Raw genomic sequence first — 21,562 nt, 5'->3', positions numbered from 1 at the left:
TAAATATGCAATATATGTTGCAAATTTATCTGCAAATTTCTTTAGCGTTAATACAATAATTCATCAACAGTTTACATATGTGAAAATATTGTATACATAGGGATTAGTAGGGTAACTGTGAAAGTTTATATTATTAACTGGTTCATCTAATTTATATTCAGTAGTTCTTCAGAATAGACTTGATTCAATGTTTATTGAGTTAGCAAGGGTAATAGGGATTAAAAGAAATTTTGAGATTAAATTTTTATTAATTTTATTATTCCCATGGGTATACTTAAAATTTTCTTCATCATAGCCATTATCACATTATTTCAAGTATTCCTCCCAATACTCACAAATTCTGCCTTATCCTTAAAAACTCCTTTTTTAGCACAATGTTAGAATCAATAAAAAACAATGCTTACAAATAATGTTCGGTACACCGACAAAAACAAATTTGGAAATTATTTTTATATGTTTGGTAGATTTTTTTCTTCATTTTCAACATGAATGTTGGAAAAAAAATATAAGTGAAACAAATTCTTATTTTCTTGATGTTATAAATTTTATAAAAAAATATTTTATAGCAAAAAAAACCATGAACATTTCCATTTTGCTTCTGAAATATCAAAAGCCTAGAGCGTATTACTTCAGATATGTCAGGCATAACATATGTCACCAAGGAGTTTCGTCTTCTAAGACATTTGTATGTTCTCCACCGTTTGTCAGTGCACCTAATTTTTAATATGCAATACATAGAAGTAGAACTGAAGATCACAGCCAAAGTAAACTTCTGTATTGTCATTCTTAATAATCAGTTATCACATTTATATGATAGGCATACTTATACCATCAATTTGTCAAAAGTTTATTTATGATGAAATCCACAAAGTAAATTTTCAATGGACATATTTATGTCATATTAGCTAGGTCATTTGAATGTTAAAGAGTAGCTTTTATCTACAACGGTGTTCGTCTGTCTGTCGGTAAAGAAAGACTTGGTCTACTTTTATTGTTAATTCTTCAAGATGTAAACAATTGTAAAAAAAGTAGAAAATAACGTAAATGCTTGGGCTATAATATCGTCCTTTTTATTTCTTTTTCATGCTTTTTAGTAGCGAAGCTACTCTATAATTTTTAGTAGTGAAGCTACTCAATAATTTTAAATGTCCGTCTGTCCGTCATATTTTCTCGGCTCCTATAAAAGAAAAAAGGCTGAAATTTTTTGACAACATTCCCATATTAAGGAGCACAATTAAATATAAAACATCAATGGCGATCGGACCGCTTTTTTGCAGGTTTTAGGCTATATTTGTATATTTCACATTTTTCTCCATATCTGTGGTGTTTATGGTCCGATTTCTAAAATTTTTTCAATTATAGATATCAAATTTTAATTTCCTGACGTTTAAAGAAAACAACCATGACGGTCAGAATTCCTTTTTGCAGGTTTATGGCTATTTTTAAATTTTTCCCTTATTTTTCCATATCTCTCATGTATATAGTCCAATAATTCAAATCTTTTAGGTTAAGGAAATAAAAATTATATTTCCTGTAGTTTTAAGAATACAACCTTGGCGGTCAGACTGCCTTTAAGCAGGTTTTTGGCTATTTTTATATGTTTTACATAATTCCAATTTTCAAACTTTTTTGGGATATCAGTATTAAATTAATTTTTTCCATTGTTATGAGCATATTTAATGTAATTTACTTTAACCGTCATCATTATACAAAATATGTGTTTATTTTCTCCAATAAATCTATTCTTGATTTTAATAAATACACTTTAAATCTACTTGTACGTATTCCCATCCATGATTTTTTGTGCTTCGCTACTTATGGATGTTGTCATCCTTGTTAAAATCTATTTTGCTTATATTTAAGGGTACCATCAAAACTGACCCAAAAAAAGGGTTATTACAAATTACAGGATATTGCTTCATTCAGATTTTTACCAATAGAAAATTAAAATGGAAGTCTTGAGAGTTGTGTTCCTTTGTGTAATGGTTGCTGGTTTATCCCACGGAAATAGGTAGTTTTTCAGTAAATAAAAAGTACCAATGACAAAAAAACTATAAAAAGCTACTGTGAAAAAACGACGAAATGCCCCTTAAGAGGCGTTGCCACGAAAGGAACTATACCCCAAATTACCCCCTGGTTCAAATAACTACCAATCATGAATGTAAATATATTCCACTGTTTCCAGTCAAGATTTGTACAAAAACCTAACTTTTTCTTTTCTGCCAAATTTCTAATCAATGACCAATATTTTAGTTTTTTTTTTAAATGAATAGGAAGTTGGTTTACACTTGATTAAGAATTCTGTTAATTTAATCAGTAATTTAAGATTGTAGGCATAAAAATGACAAAATTTACATTTATTAAGGGATCCCAAATTTTTCCTGGTATCATCTACAACATCAACAACTGTGTCAACAACAACTACTTTTTTAAGCACTCTACAAAATTGCTTCTATGTGTAAGTTCAGTAGAAAAATATTTTTTTTATTCAAGTTTTAATTTAGAATATGTAAAGATTACTAATGTCTAGTAATGTAGCGAAGCTACTCTATAAACCTAAATGTCCGTCCGTCCGTCTATCCGCCTGTCTGTCCGTCTGAGATATTCACATTCTTCATATTTCACCCAAGTTTAATCAAGATTTGGCCAATAATTGGGCTGCTACATCGATTCTTAGATTTTCAAGTTTTCATAATTTTCTCAACTTCCTTTCAAGATAGAGGGCTGAATTTTTTAGGCATTAAATATGTTAACATTCTTCATATTTTCACCAAGTTTCTTTAAAATTCGTCAATTAATTGGGGTGCTGATCGATTCATGAATTTCTCAACTCCTATTCAAGATAAACAGCTGAAATTTTCAGGGATTGAATACTTTAATATTCTGCATTCTTTTATTAAGTTTATTGAGTTTCGTCTATTGGTTGGGGTGCTAGTTCGATTTCTAGATTTTTAAGTTTTCATGATTTTCTTAACTCCTATTCAAGACAGACGGATGATATAATTAGGGATTAGATAAGTTCACAATTTACATATCTCCACAAAGTTTCATTAATATTTGCTTATTGGTTGAGGTGCTAGATCGATTCCTAGATTTTCTCGTTATTAATCTTACAAAGTTTCGTGATTTTTTTTATTTTAATGTTTTTTTTATGAAACTGCCCTATAGTTCATTTTTTCCGGATATTAATCCATAATTTTTAACTTCGCTTCTTATGGATGTTGTCATCCTTGTTTTAAACATATATTACAATATCTAATGTTGAATTTTCTCGTTATCTAGTTATTATGTGGTATTCGGCAACCGTGAGCCATGTCTATGGCACCCCTGATCTGGGGTTCGGTGGAGGGTCAATGGCCCTCCCCCGAGTCCTGGGGAAGGGGTCTAGTGACCCCCTCCCTACGCTTAGAATTAATGATTTGAATCTGTCATGTTTATTATGGTTAACTGTATTCTTAATTCTCCCCCACCCTTTCCAGGGATGGGGGAATCATTATTGCCCAAACTGACCATTGTATATATATTATTTATGCTTTTATGTTATGATTATTTATTCCTATCCATGTAATTATTGTTTGTTGTATATAACTCCAGTATATCTTAACCCTTCAATAAAGTGACAACTAAAAGTAGATGTTGATCATTATCTAGTGAAAGCTAGAGAAGCGTAGCTTCTCTATAGTAAGGTGTCCACGTCTGTCACACTGCCGTAATCTAATTGAACTCCGGTGTCTGCCATTGATCCTCGGCGGATACCACAACTTTGGTGACAGCTGTGTGAGATTACGGCGAACCACAAGTGTAGAGCAGACGCGCATCTGAGGCTAAGGTACTCCCAGCAGTGAATCTGGCAAAACTGACGCAAGCAACCTGAATTACCCACCCTGGACAGCAAAGTTTAACTCTGCATCCGGCAGTTGTGGAAGCAAAACAGCGAAATCTGACGAATAACCGCGAGCAGCGCTGATATCTAACGGAGAATTGAGCGCCAAAAGGGCTGAAACAGGCCTGCGGACCGGCTGAAACAAGCCAAATACGTGTAGACGGCTGAAAATAGGCCAACTTTACTGCAAGAAATAGCAGGATTCGAACCAGTGGCGCTAGCAGGACGGGACATTCCCTGCCGCCGATAGGCTGAAACATGCCACATAGCTGCAAGCTGCGAGCTAACATACGGGTGTAGTGCACCAGAACAGAGAAAAACTACGTCAACCCCGAGTATCCTGAGAAGCTACAACGCAGCCACCCATCTAGAAGACAGATATTATATCACATTTGCAGGGATTACCACCCTAATGTGATGACCAAACAATAGATTTATGAGCAAAGCTTGGCAAACAAATTGTTGTGTTGTGATAAATCTAAGAATAGAACAGGCTTGGATTACTGTTTATTGTGATAACAGCTAAAAATAGAACAGAGTTGGTCAACAAATCTGTTATGTAATTGTGATAAGGACAGCAATAAAAGTTAGATGTAATATAATCAAAACAATTTCAAGCCCACAGCACAATAACAAATACACCCCTTATTCCAAGGGAAGGGGAGGGGGCCCCTCTCCATTTGAAGACAAATACAATCAGGGTTATATAACAGATAAGCCTAAGATTAAGAAGCAGAGGCCCCATTACACCAACACACAGTTACCCCCTCCCTCAAAGTGGGAACGGACGGAGTTACCCCCGTCCCCTCACGCGCTTCCCCCTTCCTACCCACACTAGGCCAAGTCCGTCTGTAGTGTGGAGCTAGCGATCGGATATACAGAGCGCCATTCACGGGTAGCGCAACAAAGTGCGGAAAACATCATAAATCCAACGGACGAAGCGGACCAATGAGGGAGCGAGCTGAGGGGTGAGAGCGCGTTTTCCCCGTGTGCGCGGATTTGACGGCGCGAACGCGCGTTACAAGGACAGAAGATTCCACGTACACACACACACACACCCACACACACACACCTTCACACCAGAGCAGAGCTACTCCATAGCATCTAACAGGGGTATTTTTAGCAAATAAAGAATTGCAAGTTTCTTTCCTCCTAGCTCTAGTGTGATAAGGGAAAACCCAATCAGTTCCTGACAGCAGTTCAGACCCTCAACATCTATCTACCTCAACATCTAACCATTGATAAGTACAGCTAAGTTATACCTTTGCAACTAAAACTCCCAACCTAGTGATACAAACAGTGTTGGCTGTTAGGCTAGGAAGCCTCAAGTGACAACCCATTCATTGTAGTCCTGTATAACTTTGTGCCCGCCGTTTCACCGTTGACCCAATGGACCAGCATCAAGTCCCAGGAGGTGACCAAGCCCCAGGATGGCTCCAGGATGACCCTCAGCCGGCCCCAGCCGAGTACCGCAAGCTGATGCTGAGCAATCTGCCGGAGTATAGAGGGCCGCCCAAGCAGTCCTGGTCGGCACATATCCGCCGACTGGAAATGTCATGGGCGGCTTACCGCGTGCCACCTCATGATTCCCTCAACCGCCGCAACGCCCTACTACTGTCATTGGTAGGGCAAGCGGCGGAAATGGCGTCCCATCTGTTTGGCGAGGCAGGCCAAGCCTTGACCTACGAGCAGGTCAAGACCGAGTGTGAATTGTTATTTCGTCCTGCTTTTGAGTCCCAAACGCTTAAACAAGCGTTTAGGGACTACAAGCAACACTCGACAGAACCTATACAGGCGTACATATCAACAAAGTGCGCCTTGTATAGGGACGCCTACAATCATGAGGATCTTGAATTGTTGGTGGACGAATTAAACCGTGGAATTCGTAACGCCAATGTAAAACGCCTCATGATGAACCATGAAATTGCGAGTGTACCTGAGTACACTCGCAAGGCCATGTTCACCGTGACCATGGTTACTAAGCAACTGAAGGAGGGTGTGTGCTTAGTGGACTCGACCGACGGGCTGACTGGATCTGCCTGCATCCAGTTGCCCCAATATGACGAGTCGGAGCCAATGGAGATTGGCTCCTTGGCTCCGGGTCTCCACCAGATGGGGAAGGTCGCTCCAGATGACAAGGTTCCAGGCCGCTGCTACCGCTGCCAGGGGAGAGGCCACCGAGCTCGAGACTGTCCAACGCCTATGGAAGTTAGCCTAGAGGAGAGGTGCACCCAGCCACGCCGTGACCGTTCTGCCAAGTGTGAGCGTTGCCACTATGACGGCCACACGGCGGCCGAGTGTAGAGCTGACTGGGCCCAGGTAGCCAGCCGCAGGCGCACCGCCGACAAAGGTGCCCCTCCAGGGAAGCCCAGCAGAGTGGCCCATATGGAAGGGAGCGCGCCCCCAGCACCACCACCGCAAGCAGCCGCCTCCAGAGCTGCGGATCGAGCCGATGGGATGCCGCAGTTCGGGACTGTCCCAGCTAGGATCAACGTACTGGGCGGCGCGGCTGAGCCCAACCGGGTTGGCCTAGGCTTCAGTCTTAACCATCTGGGGCCAGAGCTGATACAGCCCAACAACATAGCCGAGCCAGAGGTGCTGAGGCCCCAGCCTTTCAGTCTCAATATGATGGAACCTGCCCGACCGAGCCTACCCAGCAAGAGTGGGGGGGCGCTGCCCAGCGTCCCTGAGACGGTGTATGGGGAGGCCCTGGCAGCCGCTGAACGAGAGAGGCAGGAGGTGCTAGCCAGCACCTCTGCATCGATGTATGGGACGCCACCCGGCGTCGCCACCTGGGATGATGGGGGGGTGCTATCCAGCGCCTCCCACCGTGTGCCTGGGGCGACAACCGTCGCCGCCACCGAGATACCTGGATCCTGGAACGAGCCAGCCTCCAACCTGATGTCTGGGGCGACCCCCGTCGCCGCCACCGAGAGACCTGAGTCCTGGAACGAGCCAGCGGTCCCAGAGGAAGGGGTGACACCCGTCACCCCCAGCCAGCCAGCGCCACCAGCCTGCAGTGAGAGCCCAGCTACATGCCAGCCAGCGCCACCAGCCTGCAGGGAGAGTCCAGCTACATGCCATCCAGAGCCCTCTACCAGCCAAGGGAACCCAGCGGCTCACCATCAGGATAAGTTGAATTTGTTAAATGTATTGAATCCAAAACCTTGTAAACACCCAGCCTTGCCTGTGCCCCCTGCACTTGAGGCTGGGGAGATTGAAAATTGGGAAAATAAGGGCTTGCCTGTGCCACATGCACCTGAGTTCCTAGGGCAGGGGAGGGCATTGAGTAAGGGCGAGCCTGTGCCACATGCACTTCAGCCCCATGCCACTGGGCATGCCTTGGACCAGGGAAGGGAGCATTTAGGGCTAGGGGAGCCGACACCCAGGCAAGTGCCAGTCGCTTGCCAGTCTGTCATTGGGGAGGGTATCGGGGTGCCTCGGCCGCATACAGATAACGCTCAATGGAAATTTGTGTCTAGCCAGGAGCAGCCCAGCCGTGTCCAGCCCCAAGAAGCAGCCGTGACCAGAACCGGAGATCCCCAGCCGCGTGCACGAGGAAGATGGTTACCTGGAAGCCTCTCCCATTGGTGGATGGTCCTGTGGGGCCTCCTTCTGGCAGCCGTGTGGCCTACAACCAGCTACGTCCTGGTGGGGTGGGACTGTGCCAACCCCACCCATGTCACGTCTTACAACAAAGAAAAGATGTGTGACACGGAGCCCCTACACCAGGAGGTGCCCCTGGGCCACGACATCCACGTCCTGCAGCAAGTCAAGGTGAGGGAAACCACTGGGTTCAGCTGTCAGCTCACCGTGTCCCAGTGGACATTCAGGTGTGGGGTATGGGGTCACCTCAAGGTGACCTCGGTCCCCACCCTCATGAGGCCAACCAAGATAGACCCAGAAGCGTGCCGAGACCTGGCCAGGAACCGAGTATACACGTTGCCAGGCAAGACCCAGCCACTGACGTTCCAGCTGAACCACCCCCTGTTCTTCACCGTTGATGTAGTGGGCGCCCTCGTCAACAGCCCCGAGGGGGTGGGTTGCGAGGGGGAGGACGTCCACTTTGAGGGCCAGCTCTACCGCAATGAATTAGTGCTCCAGGAGCGGCGGCTGCTGGTCAAGGAGGAGACCTATGTGGTGGAGGATGGACGGGTGGAGTCCCAGTCTGACCACCTGACCCTCGACTGTCCCCATTCTGAGCTGTCCTGTATCACTGGGGAAGCAACCTACGTGTGGGACCACCTGGGAAGAGATTGCCCCTTGAGGCTGATCCGCAGCCTCCAGCCCAGCCTGGTGAGGGATGCATATCTGGTTGACCATCAGGCCCAGTTTTTCATCAACATGACCAGCCCCACCTCAATTGTGAACTGCGACTTCGAGGCCCATGCCACCAACCATCCAGCGCTGTTTGTGGCAGCTGACCCAGCCGCGGCTGCGCTGCCCCGAGTGTCGGCCAGGGATGTTGACGTTCCCCTTCAAGCACAGATCCATGCAGGTTATATTGGATTCACCCTGGAAACACGCATGAGGAGCACTGCAGCAGAAGAAGTAGCGGCCAACTGCTGGAAGCTCCAGCAACTAGATCCGGCCCACCCGGTGCGTGTCCAGGGGAGCACGTTCTCGGTCCTGAGGGGAGACATCCTGCTGCAGCTGACCTGCCAAAGGCACAAGTACGTTGTCCGCGAACACAAGGAGTGTTGGGACAAAGTGCCAGTGGAGCCCACAGGTTTTGTAGACGCCGTGACGCGGGTATACAGTGAGCACGCCACCAAGATTCCCTGTTCCTCCACCTACCCCCTGACTGTGCACGCAGAGGAAGGCTGGATAGAGTTGACCCCTGCTCCCAAGAAGAGGCCACCCCCGCTGGATACGCCCAAGCAGTTGTTGACAGACCCCTTGGATGACTTCAGTTCAGGTGGTTTGTATTCACAGGCTGAGTTGAACGACTGGCAACAGCTGCTGGCGTTTCCAGCATACAAGAGCGCCATGCTGACCGGCCTATCCTATGGCTCCTGCGTTCAGCAAGGCAGCTGTTCGGCCACAGGAGACCATGGGATAGTGTCCTACAACATTGACCGACTGGCGGAGGAAGGAGAGGCAGCCCTGGATGTCTGGGCAGGATTTAGACAAGCCATCCACGAGTGGGGAGATGGCGCTGCCATCTTGTGCTTGCTGCTGCTGATCCTCAAACTGCTGGGGGACCTCACCATCATTTCTCTGGCAGCAGCACAAGGAGGAGTCCGGGCAGCCCTGAATGCGATATCACAAGTGTTCCTGTACCACCCAGCCTTGTATAAGAAGGCGATGGCTAGAGCCAGGCTCAACCATGCCAAGTCCCGGGACTTTTCAGTGGACTGGGATGCCATCCCCATCGGCAGGGAAGCAGCCGAGGAAATGGTGTCTATGAAATCAACGGACAGCGGGCATGACCGCCCAGGTAGACCAGGACCGCCCTCTGGCAGACCCCGCGGCCCCTCAGGAGGACAGGCCGCTGCTCAGACACTCAACCTGGCAGCCAGTGCCCCAGCCGCTGCCAACAACAACCCGCAGGTCCCACTGCTGACCGTTCCAGCAACAAATGTGCCACCACCAAACCTGATACCTGCCGGCGCTGACCAACGTATCCAACCCAAGGCAGCCTCTGCCTTCTATCCTACATTGGGAGCCCATCAACCCTAAGAAGATACTCACCACTAGGATTCCATTGAATCATTATCGTTTGTATATATTTTTAGCCCTAAGGAGCGGGCCGAAGGCCTCAACCACTGTCGGAAGTCTGGTAGGGAAACCATCTCCCAGCCTTCCGAGGGGAGAGTTGTGGTATTCGGCAACCGTGAGCCATGTCTATGGCACCCCTGATCTGGGGTTCGGTGGAGGGTCAATGGCCCTCCCCCGAGTCCTGGGGAAGGGGTCTAGTGACCCCCTCCCTACGCTTAGAATTAATGATTTGAATCTGTCATGTTTATTATGGTTAACTGTATTCTTAATTCTCCCCCACCCTTTCCAGGGATGGGGGAATCATTATTGCCCAAACTGACCATTGTATATATATTATTTATGCTTTTATGTTATGATTATTTATTCCTATCCATGTAATTATTGTTTGTTGTATATAACTCCAGTATATCTTAACCCTTCAATAAAGTGACAACTAAAAGTAGATGTTGATCATTATCTAGTGAAAGCTAGAGAAGCGTAGCTTCTCTATAGTAAGGTGTCCACGTCTGTCACACTGCCGTAATCTAATTGAACTCCGGTGTCTGCCATTGATCCTCGGCGGATACCACAATTACTTGTAGTAAGCAAGTTCCTTTTAAAATAGGACCTTATTTAACATAGTTATAAGTTATATAATTAATGCATATTTTAGAATCATATTAATGACTTATTGTAACACAATTAATACAATCTTGAAAGGTTAAATTCATGTTAGGTATTAGACTAATTTTTAAATATTATTCTTGCCAAAACCAAAATTATCTCTTTTGTAGAGCTAGTGCTGATTGGGCCAATGTTGCTACAACCTGCCCAAACTCAAGGAAAAGAAAATCACTTAGAATTAATGATGAAACTATATCATCTTCAAAAATAACAAGGTAGTATCAAAAAATTATTTTTAATATTGTTTGTCTTTCTGTTTTTTTATTACTAGCGGCTTCGCCCCTAGCCTCCAGGTGCTTTGCCCCAAGAGGTATAATTATATCTTCTATTACTTACCCAGCAGAACGGATCGCAAATTTTCGCACCTACCCAACAGGAAAACATTTTCTCGTTTAAATAACGAATTCGCAAAATTCGTAAAAAATATAGTCTAATGTGTTCTCAAGAAAATTACTACTGGTGCTGCTCATAGACTAATGTGTTCTCAAGAAAATTAATTTTTTTTGGGGGGGGGGGGGTAAATTTTCATTTTTGGGGGGGTTAGGGGTGTCCCACTCCCCAAGAAAATAGCTTAAAACCACCACAGGACCGATAGGTATATACCCTGAAGAGTGGAATCCAATCGGTTCAGTGGTTACCGAGATCTTAAGCTTCAGACAGATGGACAGACGGACGGACAGACGGACGGACAGACGGACGGACAGACAGACGGACAGACAGACGGACGGACGGACGGACAGACATTAAGCTACTTTGTATTATAGATAACATCCTTCGATTTTAATAGGAGTGTAAAATTTTCTTTAACACCAACACTCCAACACCACTTCTTAACTTCCTCTAGCCTTCTCCTCTCCGACTATATTCCTAACCATTTATTTTCCTTCTTTCTATTCACCTTCCTATAAATTCACCCATGTTACCTGTTACAATCCTGTTATCTTTACCAGTTAAAAGGGTGAAATCATTTTTATAAAAACATAAATATATTCTATGATTACGGTTTTGTCACTGCACTATAAAAAAAAGGTAATATATGATTCCATTTTCCCTCTCTAGGTAATGATATCATCATCATGTCCAATATGATTTTTGTAATGCACAATTCTTATTACAATGGAGACATACCATCGAGGCGTATAAACTTTAGGGTGGGTCAATTTTTGAATTATTTTTATTTGTAACCAAAGCAGGAACTTGCATATGATTTTTATGAATATAATACACCTCCGGATGATTTAAAATTTATCTAAAATATAATAACCATTGACTATATCACATAGAATTTTCTTACCTATTTTTTGATGAGGAAATTAACATTAATATATATTGGCAGCCAATGATAAAATATAATTTTTTTTCTTATAATCCTGTTACAATAAAGGGTGTTAAAAAAGACCATTCACTCACAATATGAACCACCATAAGTAATTCAAATCTTGGAGATAGACCCCATAATGTTTAGAGTTTTTGATGGGCCATGTAAAAACCTTTCTATAGACACCTTTACCAGATTTCTAACTCCATCTATGTCAATTTGGCATAAAAAAGTAGACCCATCCAACATTGAGACATGACAGCTCTGTCTATTTCTAGTTCTTGATGTTTGTCAGATCTTTCTTTTAGATGCCAAATTGGCTTAGATTGTGTTAGAAACCTTGTTAAGGTGTCTATAGAAAGGTCTTTACATGCCCCATCAAAACCCCCTTACATTATAGGGTCTATCTACAAGTACCTAAGACGGTTTGTTAATGTTTTAAAAAGACAAATTTGTCTTAATTTATAATAAAATATGCACTTGCGGCGTATGGGAAACTTCTCTGCAAGGGCTAGGTTTCAAGCTCCAGTGCTCTGGAAGGGTAAGTAAATTCAAACTTCAATATTGTTTTCTTATTGTCATTGCTTGTGCATGAATTTTATTTTTTTTTAGTTTTGGACCAAAACTGTAAATTTTATTTTGTAAAAGTGAAGCAATTGTTTTATAATGCTCTCTATATACAGCTCTCATTTGATTGCTCAGAGGTTTTTGACCTTTTATCTTGAAAAACATCCAGGTAAAGAGCAATTTTTTTGACTTAAACAAAGTATTACATGTTTCCATAATACTAAAATATCCTATAGTAGTACATTAATATATGAAATCTCAAAAAACGCGCGGCTAGAGCTAACTACACATGGAAGAACACACTTCTTTGTAGAAAATATATTTCGCTTTATTCAAGCCTTCTCAATTCTATAAAATAATAACCATATTTGCAAAAATTCTTAAGAAAACAACAAGCTTCATACAAGTTAAAATTAATATAAGTTTAACAAAAAACAAGTTAAAAATATTAATTACTTTGAAAAAAAGAATTCTTAAAAACAAAATAAAATCCAAATCTTTTTACTTTGAAATATGGTGTACCTAATTGTTTGAAAGTTTATGTACAACTGAATTATTTATTGTAATGGAAGGGGGGGGGGGGAAAGGGTTAGCAGATGAAAATTGGCGGTCAAACTTTTCAACAGTGGTAAGAATTTATACAACAACAAGGAAGAAAATATTCAAAATTTTGGTTGGGTTAGCATTTTTAAAAAAATATTGCAATTTGCAAGTCAAATAGGTATAAATTATGTTACAAGAAAAAACAACATGTATTAGCAAAATTTACTTTCATTAACAAAAATATATAACAATAACAATAATTTTAAATTTTTCTGTTCAGCCCCAGGTGCTTTGTTTCAAATTTATTGATGAAGAAGGATTCTCGACATTTTCTGTACATGGCTGACTCCTGCCTGCAATTTTCTATAACAGATACTTTCATGTTGGCAACACTGTGTCCAGGAAGATTAAAATGTTCCCCAACTGCAGTTTTATTCAAGTTTTCATTTTGAGATCTGACACAATCTAAATGTTGTTTGAATCTTTCTTTAAGCTGTTTCCCCGTTTCTCCTACATACTGTGTGTATTTGCATTCTCTCCTATCACATGTTATAACATAAACGAGATTTTTTGTAGAGCAGCTGACTGGTGTAGAAATAGGTACCTTAAAATTATTTGCTGAGCTGTAGACAACTTTGGCTTCACGGATATGAGGGCAGGAGGGACAGTTAGGTAGGTTACATCTCTTCATACCTTTGACACTTCTTTTTTCACGTTCAGGTAGCTTTGATTTCACCAATATTTCCCGAAGAGAGCTGTGTTTAGGCTGACGATATGCAACTAAAGGTGGTTCTGGAAATATCTTTTTCAGTCTCTCATCCTTTACCATTATTTTCCAACCTTGTTTTAGGATTGTGCTGATTGAAGGTAGAGCTGGATGGAAAGTAATAACAAATGGTATTCTCTTGGTTGATACTTTAACTTTCTTTTCCAGGGCCGCATTTCTATCAATATTTAGAGCCTTGGCAATAGCACCATTGATTATCTGTAGGTTGTAGTTTCTAGAAAGAAGCAGTTGTTTAAGTTCATCTAGTCGTTGGATTAGTGTGTTTTTTTCATTATTTATGAAATAATAATCTGCTGCAATTTTCAATGAAGAAGAAAAAGGTATAAAATATTGATTTACAGTAATGGTATTGTTCTCTTTTGATACGTATGTTGTCTTTATCATTTCATCTTACAAATATTAAGTTATAACAATTTTTTTATTTGTAGTATTCTAAAACAATTTTTAAAATTCTTTTGAGGTCAGAAATACTTTTCAAGTAATTTTATCTGCCTTAATGATACCATTACCAAGAGAGGCCAAAATGGAATGGTAGAAATATCGGCCATGAAGATGATATAAACAAGTGAGGGGAATCATAATTACCTTTTATACAGGGTCAAAACCGAAATCATAGATGACATTTTGCTTTTATAAAAATAGTTTTAACCTCCTAACTGTTCACTTCATAACCTTTCTACATTTTACAACACATAGTACTGAGCCAGGCAAATAGCGCACACAGCCTCAAATAGTGTTTTAATAATAATTTTTATTTTATTACAGGAAAGATGATGATTATATTTCAGCAGAAATAATACCAACTAAGATTGATAGTGGCTCTGACAGAAAAGGAAAATTTTTCTGGTACTATATGACAACTACAATAACTACTACTTCAACATCTACTTCAACTTCAACTACCTTTACTGGTAAACATATTTATTTAATGGGGATGGAAGCATAAATAAATGCAGAGAGGGAAAGAAATCCTACATATATATAAAGGTAAAAACATAAAAATTGGAAATGACTGGGCCGATTAGATATGTTCATAGTTTCATTACATTTGTGATATCAGAGTAAGAGTTTTTTTTCACAAGTATCGAATCGAATGTTGGGACACAACTTTCAACCCCAAAAGGTTAATAAACTAAAGGCTGAAATTAGTTCAGACAGACATTATAAAATTACCTTTTTTATAATCTTTATATTTAGGTTTCTACACAATTCAACTAGTTACTTGTACTCCAACACTTCAAGTAAATTATTGTGGCTAAATTATATTGTGACCATGTTATTTTAGAATTCTTGTATAGTCTAATTTTGATCATTTGTTTCTATTGTTAAATTTTGTTGTTAATATGTTATGAGATTGTTATTTATTAAAGAATAAATTTATATGTTTATTAACATGAAATAATAAAGTATGCAATTATTATAGATTTCACATTTTTATTTTTATTTAGTGTTTTTTGCTATTATTTCAATGAGTTGATACAAGGTTCTTCTGTTATTATCTCTTATGATAATAATTTCTAGGGTTTGAAATGTAAATACTTTATATGTATGGTTTGGAAGTTATGCTGCAAAATATGAGTAACTAGCCACTTTGCCTCTAGAGGCCTCTAGTGGCACTTTAAATGTTTGGTTCAAAAAAATAATATGTTACCTATCTATGTTCAAGTCTCTACGATACCTATCTATGTTGCGTTCAAGTATGTCTGTATACGTAAAAAAATCGATTTTTTTACGTATTTGTAATTTCTCTTAGGAGGGTGGTGGTACTCTTCCCCGAAATAGTTATAAACCCTCCCGGGACCTGTAAGAAGCGAGATCAGATAAACATCCTATTACTTTATTATAAGGATTGATATAATATATGCTAATATAGAAAGTATTCATTCATTATAATATTGATCAGCTTATGGTATTTAATCCAAATAAAGGTTATAAGACAATAGAGGTAATCAGGCTCGACCAATAGAAATATCCTGGAAGAACTAGGTAGGCCAGCAATTTGGTAGAAACTATACACATTTTGGTATGAAAGGCCTTATTTTTTTCATTTCTACCCAATAACAAAGTCAGTTATAAACAAACAGCAAGTTGTAGGTTGATTTCTTATCGCTACGGTTTGACTGCACGCATAAGATCTCAAGTCATATCAGAGCGAGACACCCATAGATCAACTAGTTTCAATAGCTTTCAAATTTCGTTGGAACTGGTGTTAGTAATGCTACTCCTTAACTTTTTATAGATTTTTATACATTTAAAAAATAGAAAATAATAGGAAAAATACTATTAAACTTAGATAATCAAATACGATTTTATTCTTTTTCCATTTTTATAAGAGCAATTTTAATTTTGAAATTAATTGTCACGATGCATTTTTTAAAAGCTACTGGCTTTGGTCCAAGTGCTTAGGGCATTTGCCCAGAAGGGGGATGGAAATACCCCTAACATTTATGATTGAAAAAGACTATGACATTTGATAATAGTGTGTTTTTTTTATATTTTTTTTTTAATATCCTCTAATAAAATCAAAGCCCTGTATCCCAATATTAAGCATACATTGTTCTAAAGGTTGACGAGATCTTAAAGTTCATACATCGCAAAAGCGTTTTGGGTGCTAGGGGGGGGGGGGGGGCGATCGCCCCAAGTGCCCTCTTAGGTTCGCACGCCACTGCTATTAGTATATTAAATGCCTTTTCTAAGCTTCTGAAAAAATAGTTGACTGTCAAATGTTTAAATACTTAAATAAGTTCAATATTCTTTATAAACATCAGTATGGATTTAGACCCAAGCACAACACAACACAGCCCTTAATTAAATAAAATATACCATTCTTAAACACCAGAATACACACTGGGGTACTTCATTGACTTTAAAAAGACATTTGATACAAATTCTTTTAACCAAGCTAAACCATTATGGTTTTAAAGGTTTATCAAATAAATAGTTACATTCTTATTTAAAAAATCGTTCTCAATATGTAGAAATTAGTGGTGTCAAATCATCTATTAAATATAAATGACTTGCCAAATGCAATTGATATATTTTCTTCACTTTTTGCTGATGGCACAATCTTTTCAATTAAACAAGGATGACAACATCCATAAAAGCGAAGCGCTGAAACGGAAGGACAAACGGACATTAATACTTGTATAGTGTCAGAAATGAATAATCAGAATATAAATTTGTATGAGAGTCGATGTAATTGTAAGTAAATTTGTTGAAAAACTGCTTGATATAGAATACTGTTTATGGACATACTTACATTTTTAGGACTTAATTATAGAGTTGCTTCGCTTATAATAATGTACTTTATTGTCCCAGGAATCAGCATACAAAAAATCAGATCAATCGGATAATTAGATCATACAAAAATTTGATGTTAAAAAAGTTAAAAAATCAACATGTTTAAAATGGACGTACGGACATTTTGGTAATGATTATAGAGTTTCTAAATCGTACCTAATTACTGCAGGAATCACCATACAAAGTTTGAAATCGATAGGACAATTCTAACATGCCTAAATTAACGAAAAAAGCTATCCGTTACGGACGGACGGACCGACCCTAATTATAGAAAAGCTTCGCTTTTAAAAAGATTAGAGGAGAGGGTAAACATTGAACTAGAAAAGGCTAAACTTTGGTTTCAAGCAAATAAACTTTCACTTAATGTTGTTAAAACTAAGTTTATTCTTTTTAGAACCAAACAAATGCAGTGTGTTCAAGATTCACTAGACATAAAAATTGGCAGTGAAAAAAATTGAAAGAATTGGAAATGATTGTAATATCAAATCTTTTAAATTTGTAGGTGTTCATTTAGGTAAGCTCATAACGTGGGAACATCATATAAACTCAGTTATCAACAAAGTATCTAATGCTAATTTTGTATTAAATCAATTGTAAAAGTTCGTACCAACTAAAATTCGCAAATCTATATATAATTCCTTTTTAAAATCGCACTTCGAATTTTCTATTATAACAGGGGTAATGTTAAATGTGAGGGAATTAATAATTATTATTAAAACAAAAGGATGCTGTGAGATATGTCGCTAATGCAAAGTACAATGCTCATGTATAATTATCCATTACTTGAAAAGCTTGATTTATTTAAAATTGAAGATATTATGATAGTTAATATAGGTAGCTTTGTAAAAAGTTCCTTGCAGGACAAATGCCAGACTCATTCATTAATATCTTTGAACCAATGTTATCCAACAGAGTAATGCAATTAAAAGTACCTTTACCTAAATATAAAGCCTTAGAAACTTTTCATAATGTTTGCTGTGTTAAAATATGGAACAAGGTGTTCTGAAACTAAAAATTCCACTAAAAATCTCATTCAAAAGAAATCATTAGATAAGTACAAGAGATTTAATTGTAATAAACAAAAATAATTAAAATCTGCCTAAATTTGTTGTAAAATTTTAACAATTATCTAACCTTATTGTATCATAGTGTAAATAGCTGGTATTTTCAGCTTATGCAACGGCCAACCTAGGTTATGAAAGTACCAAGTATGCATAAAAATATGTGAATATGTGTAATAATTCTATTATTATTATGTTGTATGCTTATGTTGAAATCAGGGAGGAAGGGAGGGGACAATGGATCGAATATTCATATTTTAGGAGTCTTAGACTTTGGGGACTGGCTTAAAGGGAATGTGCATGAATTTAGCAGTTTCTGACTGACTTTGGGGACTAAAATATGAATGACGTCACGAGAAATCATGCAACATGACGGGGCATTCTTATAAAAACTAGCGCAATAATAAAAATGTAAACAATAAACAAACAGACAGAAAATTTTTACTTTAATTGTTTTAAAATCATAATGAAAAAATAATTATGGAATATTTGTTTGCAGTTATGATTATGGAAATTATTGTATTTATTTTTTAAAAATTAATAATTAAATTGCTTTTAGATATCTTTCATTAATCTTTAAAATAAATGAGTTATAAAGTAGCTACGCTAATAGAATATATTTTCTGCTGTTGATTATAGCTCAGTGTATGGCAATATTAGAAATAAATACATACACAAACAAGTGTCTCAATATACACACACATTTCTGAATAAAAATTTAGTGACACGTGGCGATTTTTGGTTTCCTTTTTCAAATGTTTTATTGACAAGATATAATATAATATTTGTATCCTTTTATATATAGTAATACGTTTTTTGTATGTTGATATAGTTCTCCATTTTAGAGGGCATTACATTACAAGATAAAATTTAGTCTAGTGATGATTTTATAAAAATTTTAAAAGCGAAGCTTTTTATAATTTAAGGGTCGGTCTGTCCGTACGTCTGTCTATTACGATTAGCTCATTTTGTTAAATTAAACAGATTAGAATTGTTCTATCGATTTAAAACTTTACATGATGATTTCTATAACAATTAGGTATGACTTGGAAAACGAAGCAACTCTATAAGAATCTTTAATATTTTTCAGATGAAATCTTGTATAAAATGCAAACAAGCAGAAAATGTGATACTGCCTAGGTTTCCAGGAGAACAACAAAATGGTTACGGTATATATACATTTTTTATCAAAACAAAGTTGACAACTACCAAAGCATAGAAATTTAAATATTAAGAAAATATGTTGTAATTAATGGAATGTTAGGAAGGGAAAGACATACAGATTGACATTTTTAATCATACTGTACCTTTGCCACTAATTATTAACAGTTAGAAGATTGCTTTTCGGTTATCATTTCATTCTTATTAGGTACCTAATTTTGAGAAAAGTAAGGGAATAGTGAATAGTCCCTTACGTAACATCGCCCCATATGGGGCTATTCTTCGTATTTTTAAAATGGCTTTTTATAGGTTATTTTAGGTTAGGCTAGGTTAGGTTAGGTTATATTGGGTTAGATGATTGCCCCACAGGGTTAGGTAATGGCCCGTTGGGTTAGAGCCTCCCGCAGGGGCTATAAATAGGAAAAAAGCTACTGTGAAAAATATGAAGAATCGCCCCATATGGTGCGATGTTACGAAAGGGACTATATCCAAAAGTAATTTCCAGTTATGGTTTTTTAACTAGGTAGCAGTAGGTAATAATTTCATTGGTATTTATATTAGTGCCGAATTAATATTTTTGCCTTTCAGTTAAGCCTATAAATACAAAAAAAAATATTTATTTCAGATGACTAACAAAGAGAAAATTAGCTTTCCTGAAAGAAGATGTTATTGATATGGTGCGAACGTGCAAGAAAGAATTTAATTTACATCACGGAGGGTATCTGCAGCGTGTAGGGGTGGTCCGTTGTTTGACATTTACATAATTTTATTTTTTTTTAAAGCGAAGCTTTTCTATGATTACGGTCGGTCCGTCCGTACGTCCTTCCGTACCTCAGTCACAGAGAGTTAGCTCTTTTCATTAATTTAAACAGGTTAGAATTGTCCTATCGATTCCAAACTTTGCATGATGATTTCTGTAATAGTTAGGTACAATTTAGAAAGCGTAGCAACCCTATAATCAATACCAGAATGTCCATACATCCATTTGAAACATGTGGATTTTTAACTTTTTTGATAACAAATTATTCGATTCCTATTACAACAAGGTACAATGTTATAAGCAAAGCATCTCTGTAAACAAGTCCTAAAAATTTAATTTATGTCCTTAAACAGTATTATCTATTTATGCAGTTTTGCAACAAATTTACTTACAATATTGTTTGTACTGAAGCATTAATATTCTGCTAATTCAGTTCTGACAATCTACAAGTGTTAATATTCGTTTGTCCTTCCATTTCAGAGCTTCGCTTTTATGGATGTTGTCATCCTTGTTTAATTTTATTTAAAAGGGGGTCATTTAGAAGTTTATTTTACTTTTATCAATTTGTTTTATCTGATACTTTCCAAAATATGTTTTATTAAGACTTTATCAATAAAAAGTAAATTTTTTGTAACTAGACCAAATATAATTAAGAATTAGAACCATAAATCTAAATACAAAACTAAAAATATCCTTGAGACATTCTATTCTGCAACCTTTTTTATTCATAAACATTTTTAATCAAGTTATTTTGTTTATACCTAGTGTGTGTAACTGTGTAGGTACGTCTTAAACTGACAATTTTTTTTAATTTAATTTAAATTTAAATTTATTTAAAAAAGTTAATCTAATTGATTTTATTTTTATTTATTATTTTGTTGTAATTAAATCAGGGTAGCCCCTTTCGTGACAACACCCCTTAAGGGGAGTTTCTTTGTATTTTCACAGTAGCTTTTCTCCTATTTCCAGCCCCAAGCAATTTTGAAATTACGACGAATCGCCCCTTAAGGGGTGTTGCCACGAATGGGACTATACCCATAAATCATTTTTGATTCAATTGTTTTATATTTACCTAACAATTCTATTGGGATATGATATAAATACATATATGTATTATTTAGGTAGAATTTGTTGTTATTTTAATAATTTTTAATACAATTGTTTTAACTGATTCTTGTTTATTATTTATTACGATTTAGAAACCATAAAAACTCAATTGTTACTAGAAAATCCGTACGTCCATTTATAACATGCTCATACACATATAGTAAGCTGCGCTAATATCCAATAAAAAGTAGTAAGTTTTGTTTATATATAGCTTAAGAATTTGGTTACCGATCCGATTAAGTTCTACATTTTAGGGAAGATGCATAAAGGTCCTGAAATCCTTTTAGACTGTTTTTATCATTAAAATCTTAAGATGGTTTTATGCTATTTTTCTATGCTAAATTCTAAAACTAATATTCTTTAGTAAATGAATTGCTACCAAGTTCTTTATCTTGATAATCAGAGGCTTTTAGTAAAGTAGAATTTGGGGGATGGTGCATTTTGAATTAAAATTAATTAAAAAATGAATAAATTTCCAATAAAAGTTGCACTATCAGAAATACTTTTTTTATCTGGAATTATCTGGTTTTTCAACCTTAAAGTGTCACAACTATAAAATTGAATTAATTGCCCATTGTCCCCTCCCTTCCTCCCTGTGTTGAAATACATATCTATCTATATATCATATCGATTAGAATTTTAAGCGGGAAAAAGAACAACAAATTTCAAGCGCCAAACTTCCTTGGTGGGG

General features: G+C 37.9%; 1 protein-coding gene across 1 annotated transcript; it reads left to right on the top strand.

The window, feature by feature from the left end:
- The first annotated feature begins 1,855 nt into the window (after positions 1-1,855).
- Positions 1,856-14,904, top strand: LOC145318591 (uncharacterized). The gene is made up of 5 exons (XM_080159975.1): positions 1,856-2,011; positions 2,366-2,458; positions 10,378-10,482; positions 14,248-14,393; positions 14,680-14,904. Exons 1-5 carry the CDS (start codon positions 1,950-1,952, stop codon positions 14,739-14,741), a joined length of 468 nt encoding a protein of 155 aa, XP_080016101.1. The 5' UTR covers positions 1,856-1,949; the 3' UTR covers positions 14,742-14,904.
- The last annotated feature ends 6,658 nt before the right edge of the window (positions 14,905-21,562 follow it).

This window comes from Acartia tonsa, chromosome 5 (genome assembly GCF_053477335.1).
Source record: "Acartia tonsa isolate MP-2025a chromosome 5, ASM5347733v1, whole genome shotgun sequence".
In the NCBI taxonomy this organism is placed as follows: Eukaryota; Metazoa; Arthropoda; class Copepoda; order Calanoida; family Acartiidae; genus Acartia; species Acartia tonsa.
This window is presented reverse-complemented; position numbering and strand designations above follow the sequence as displayed.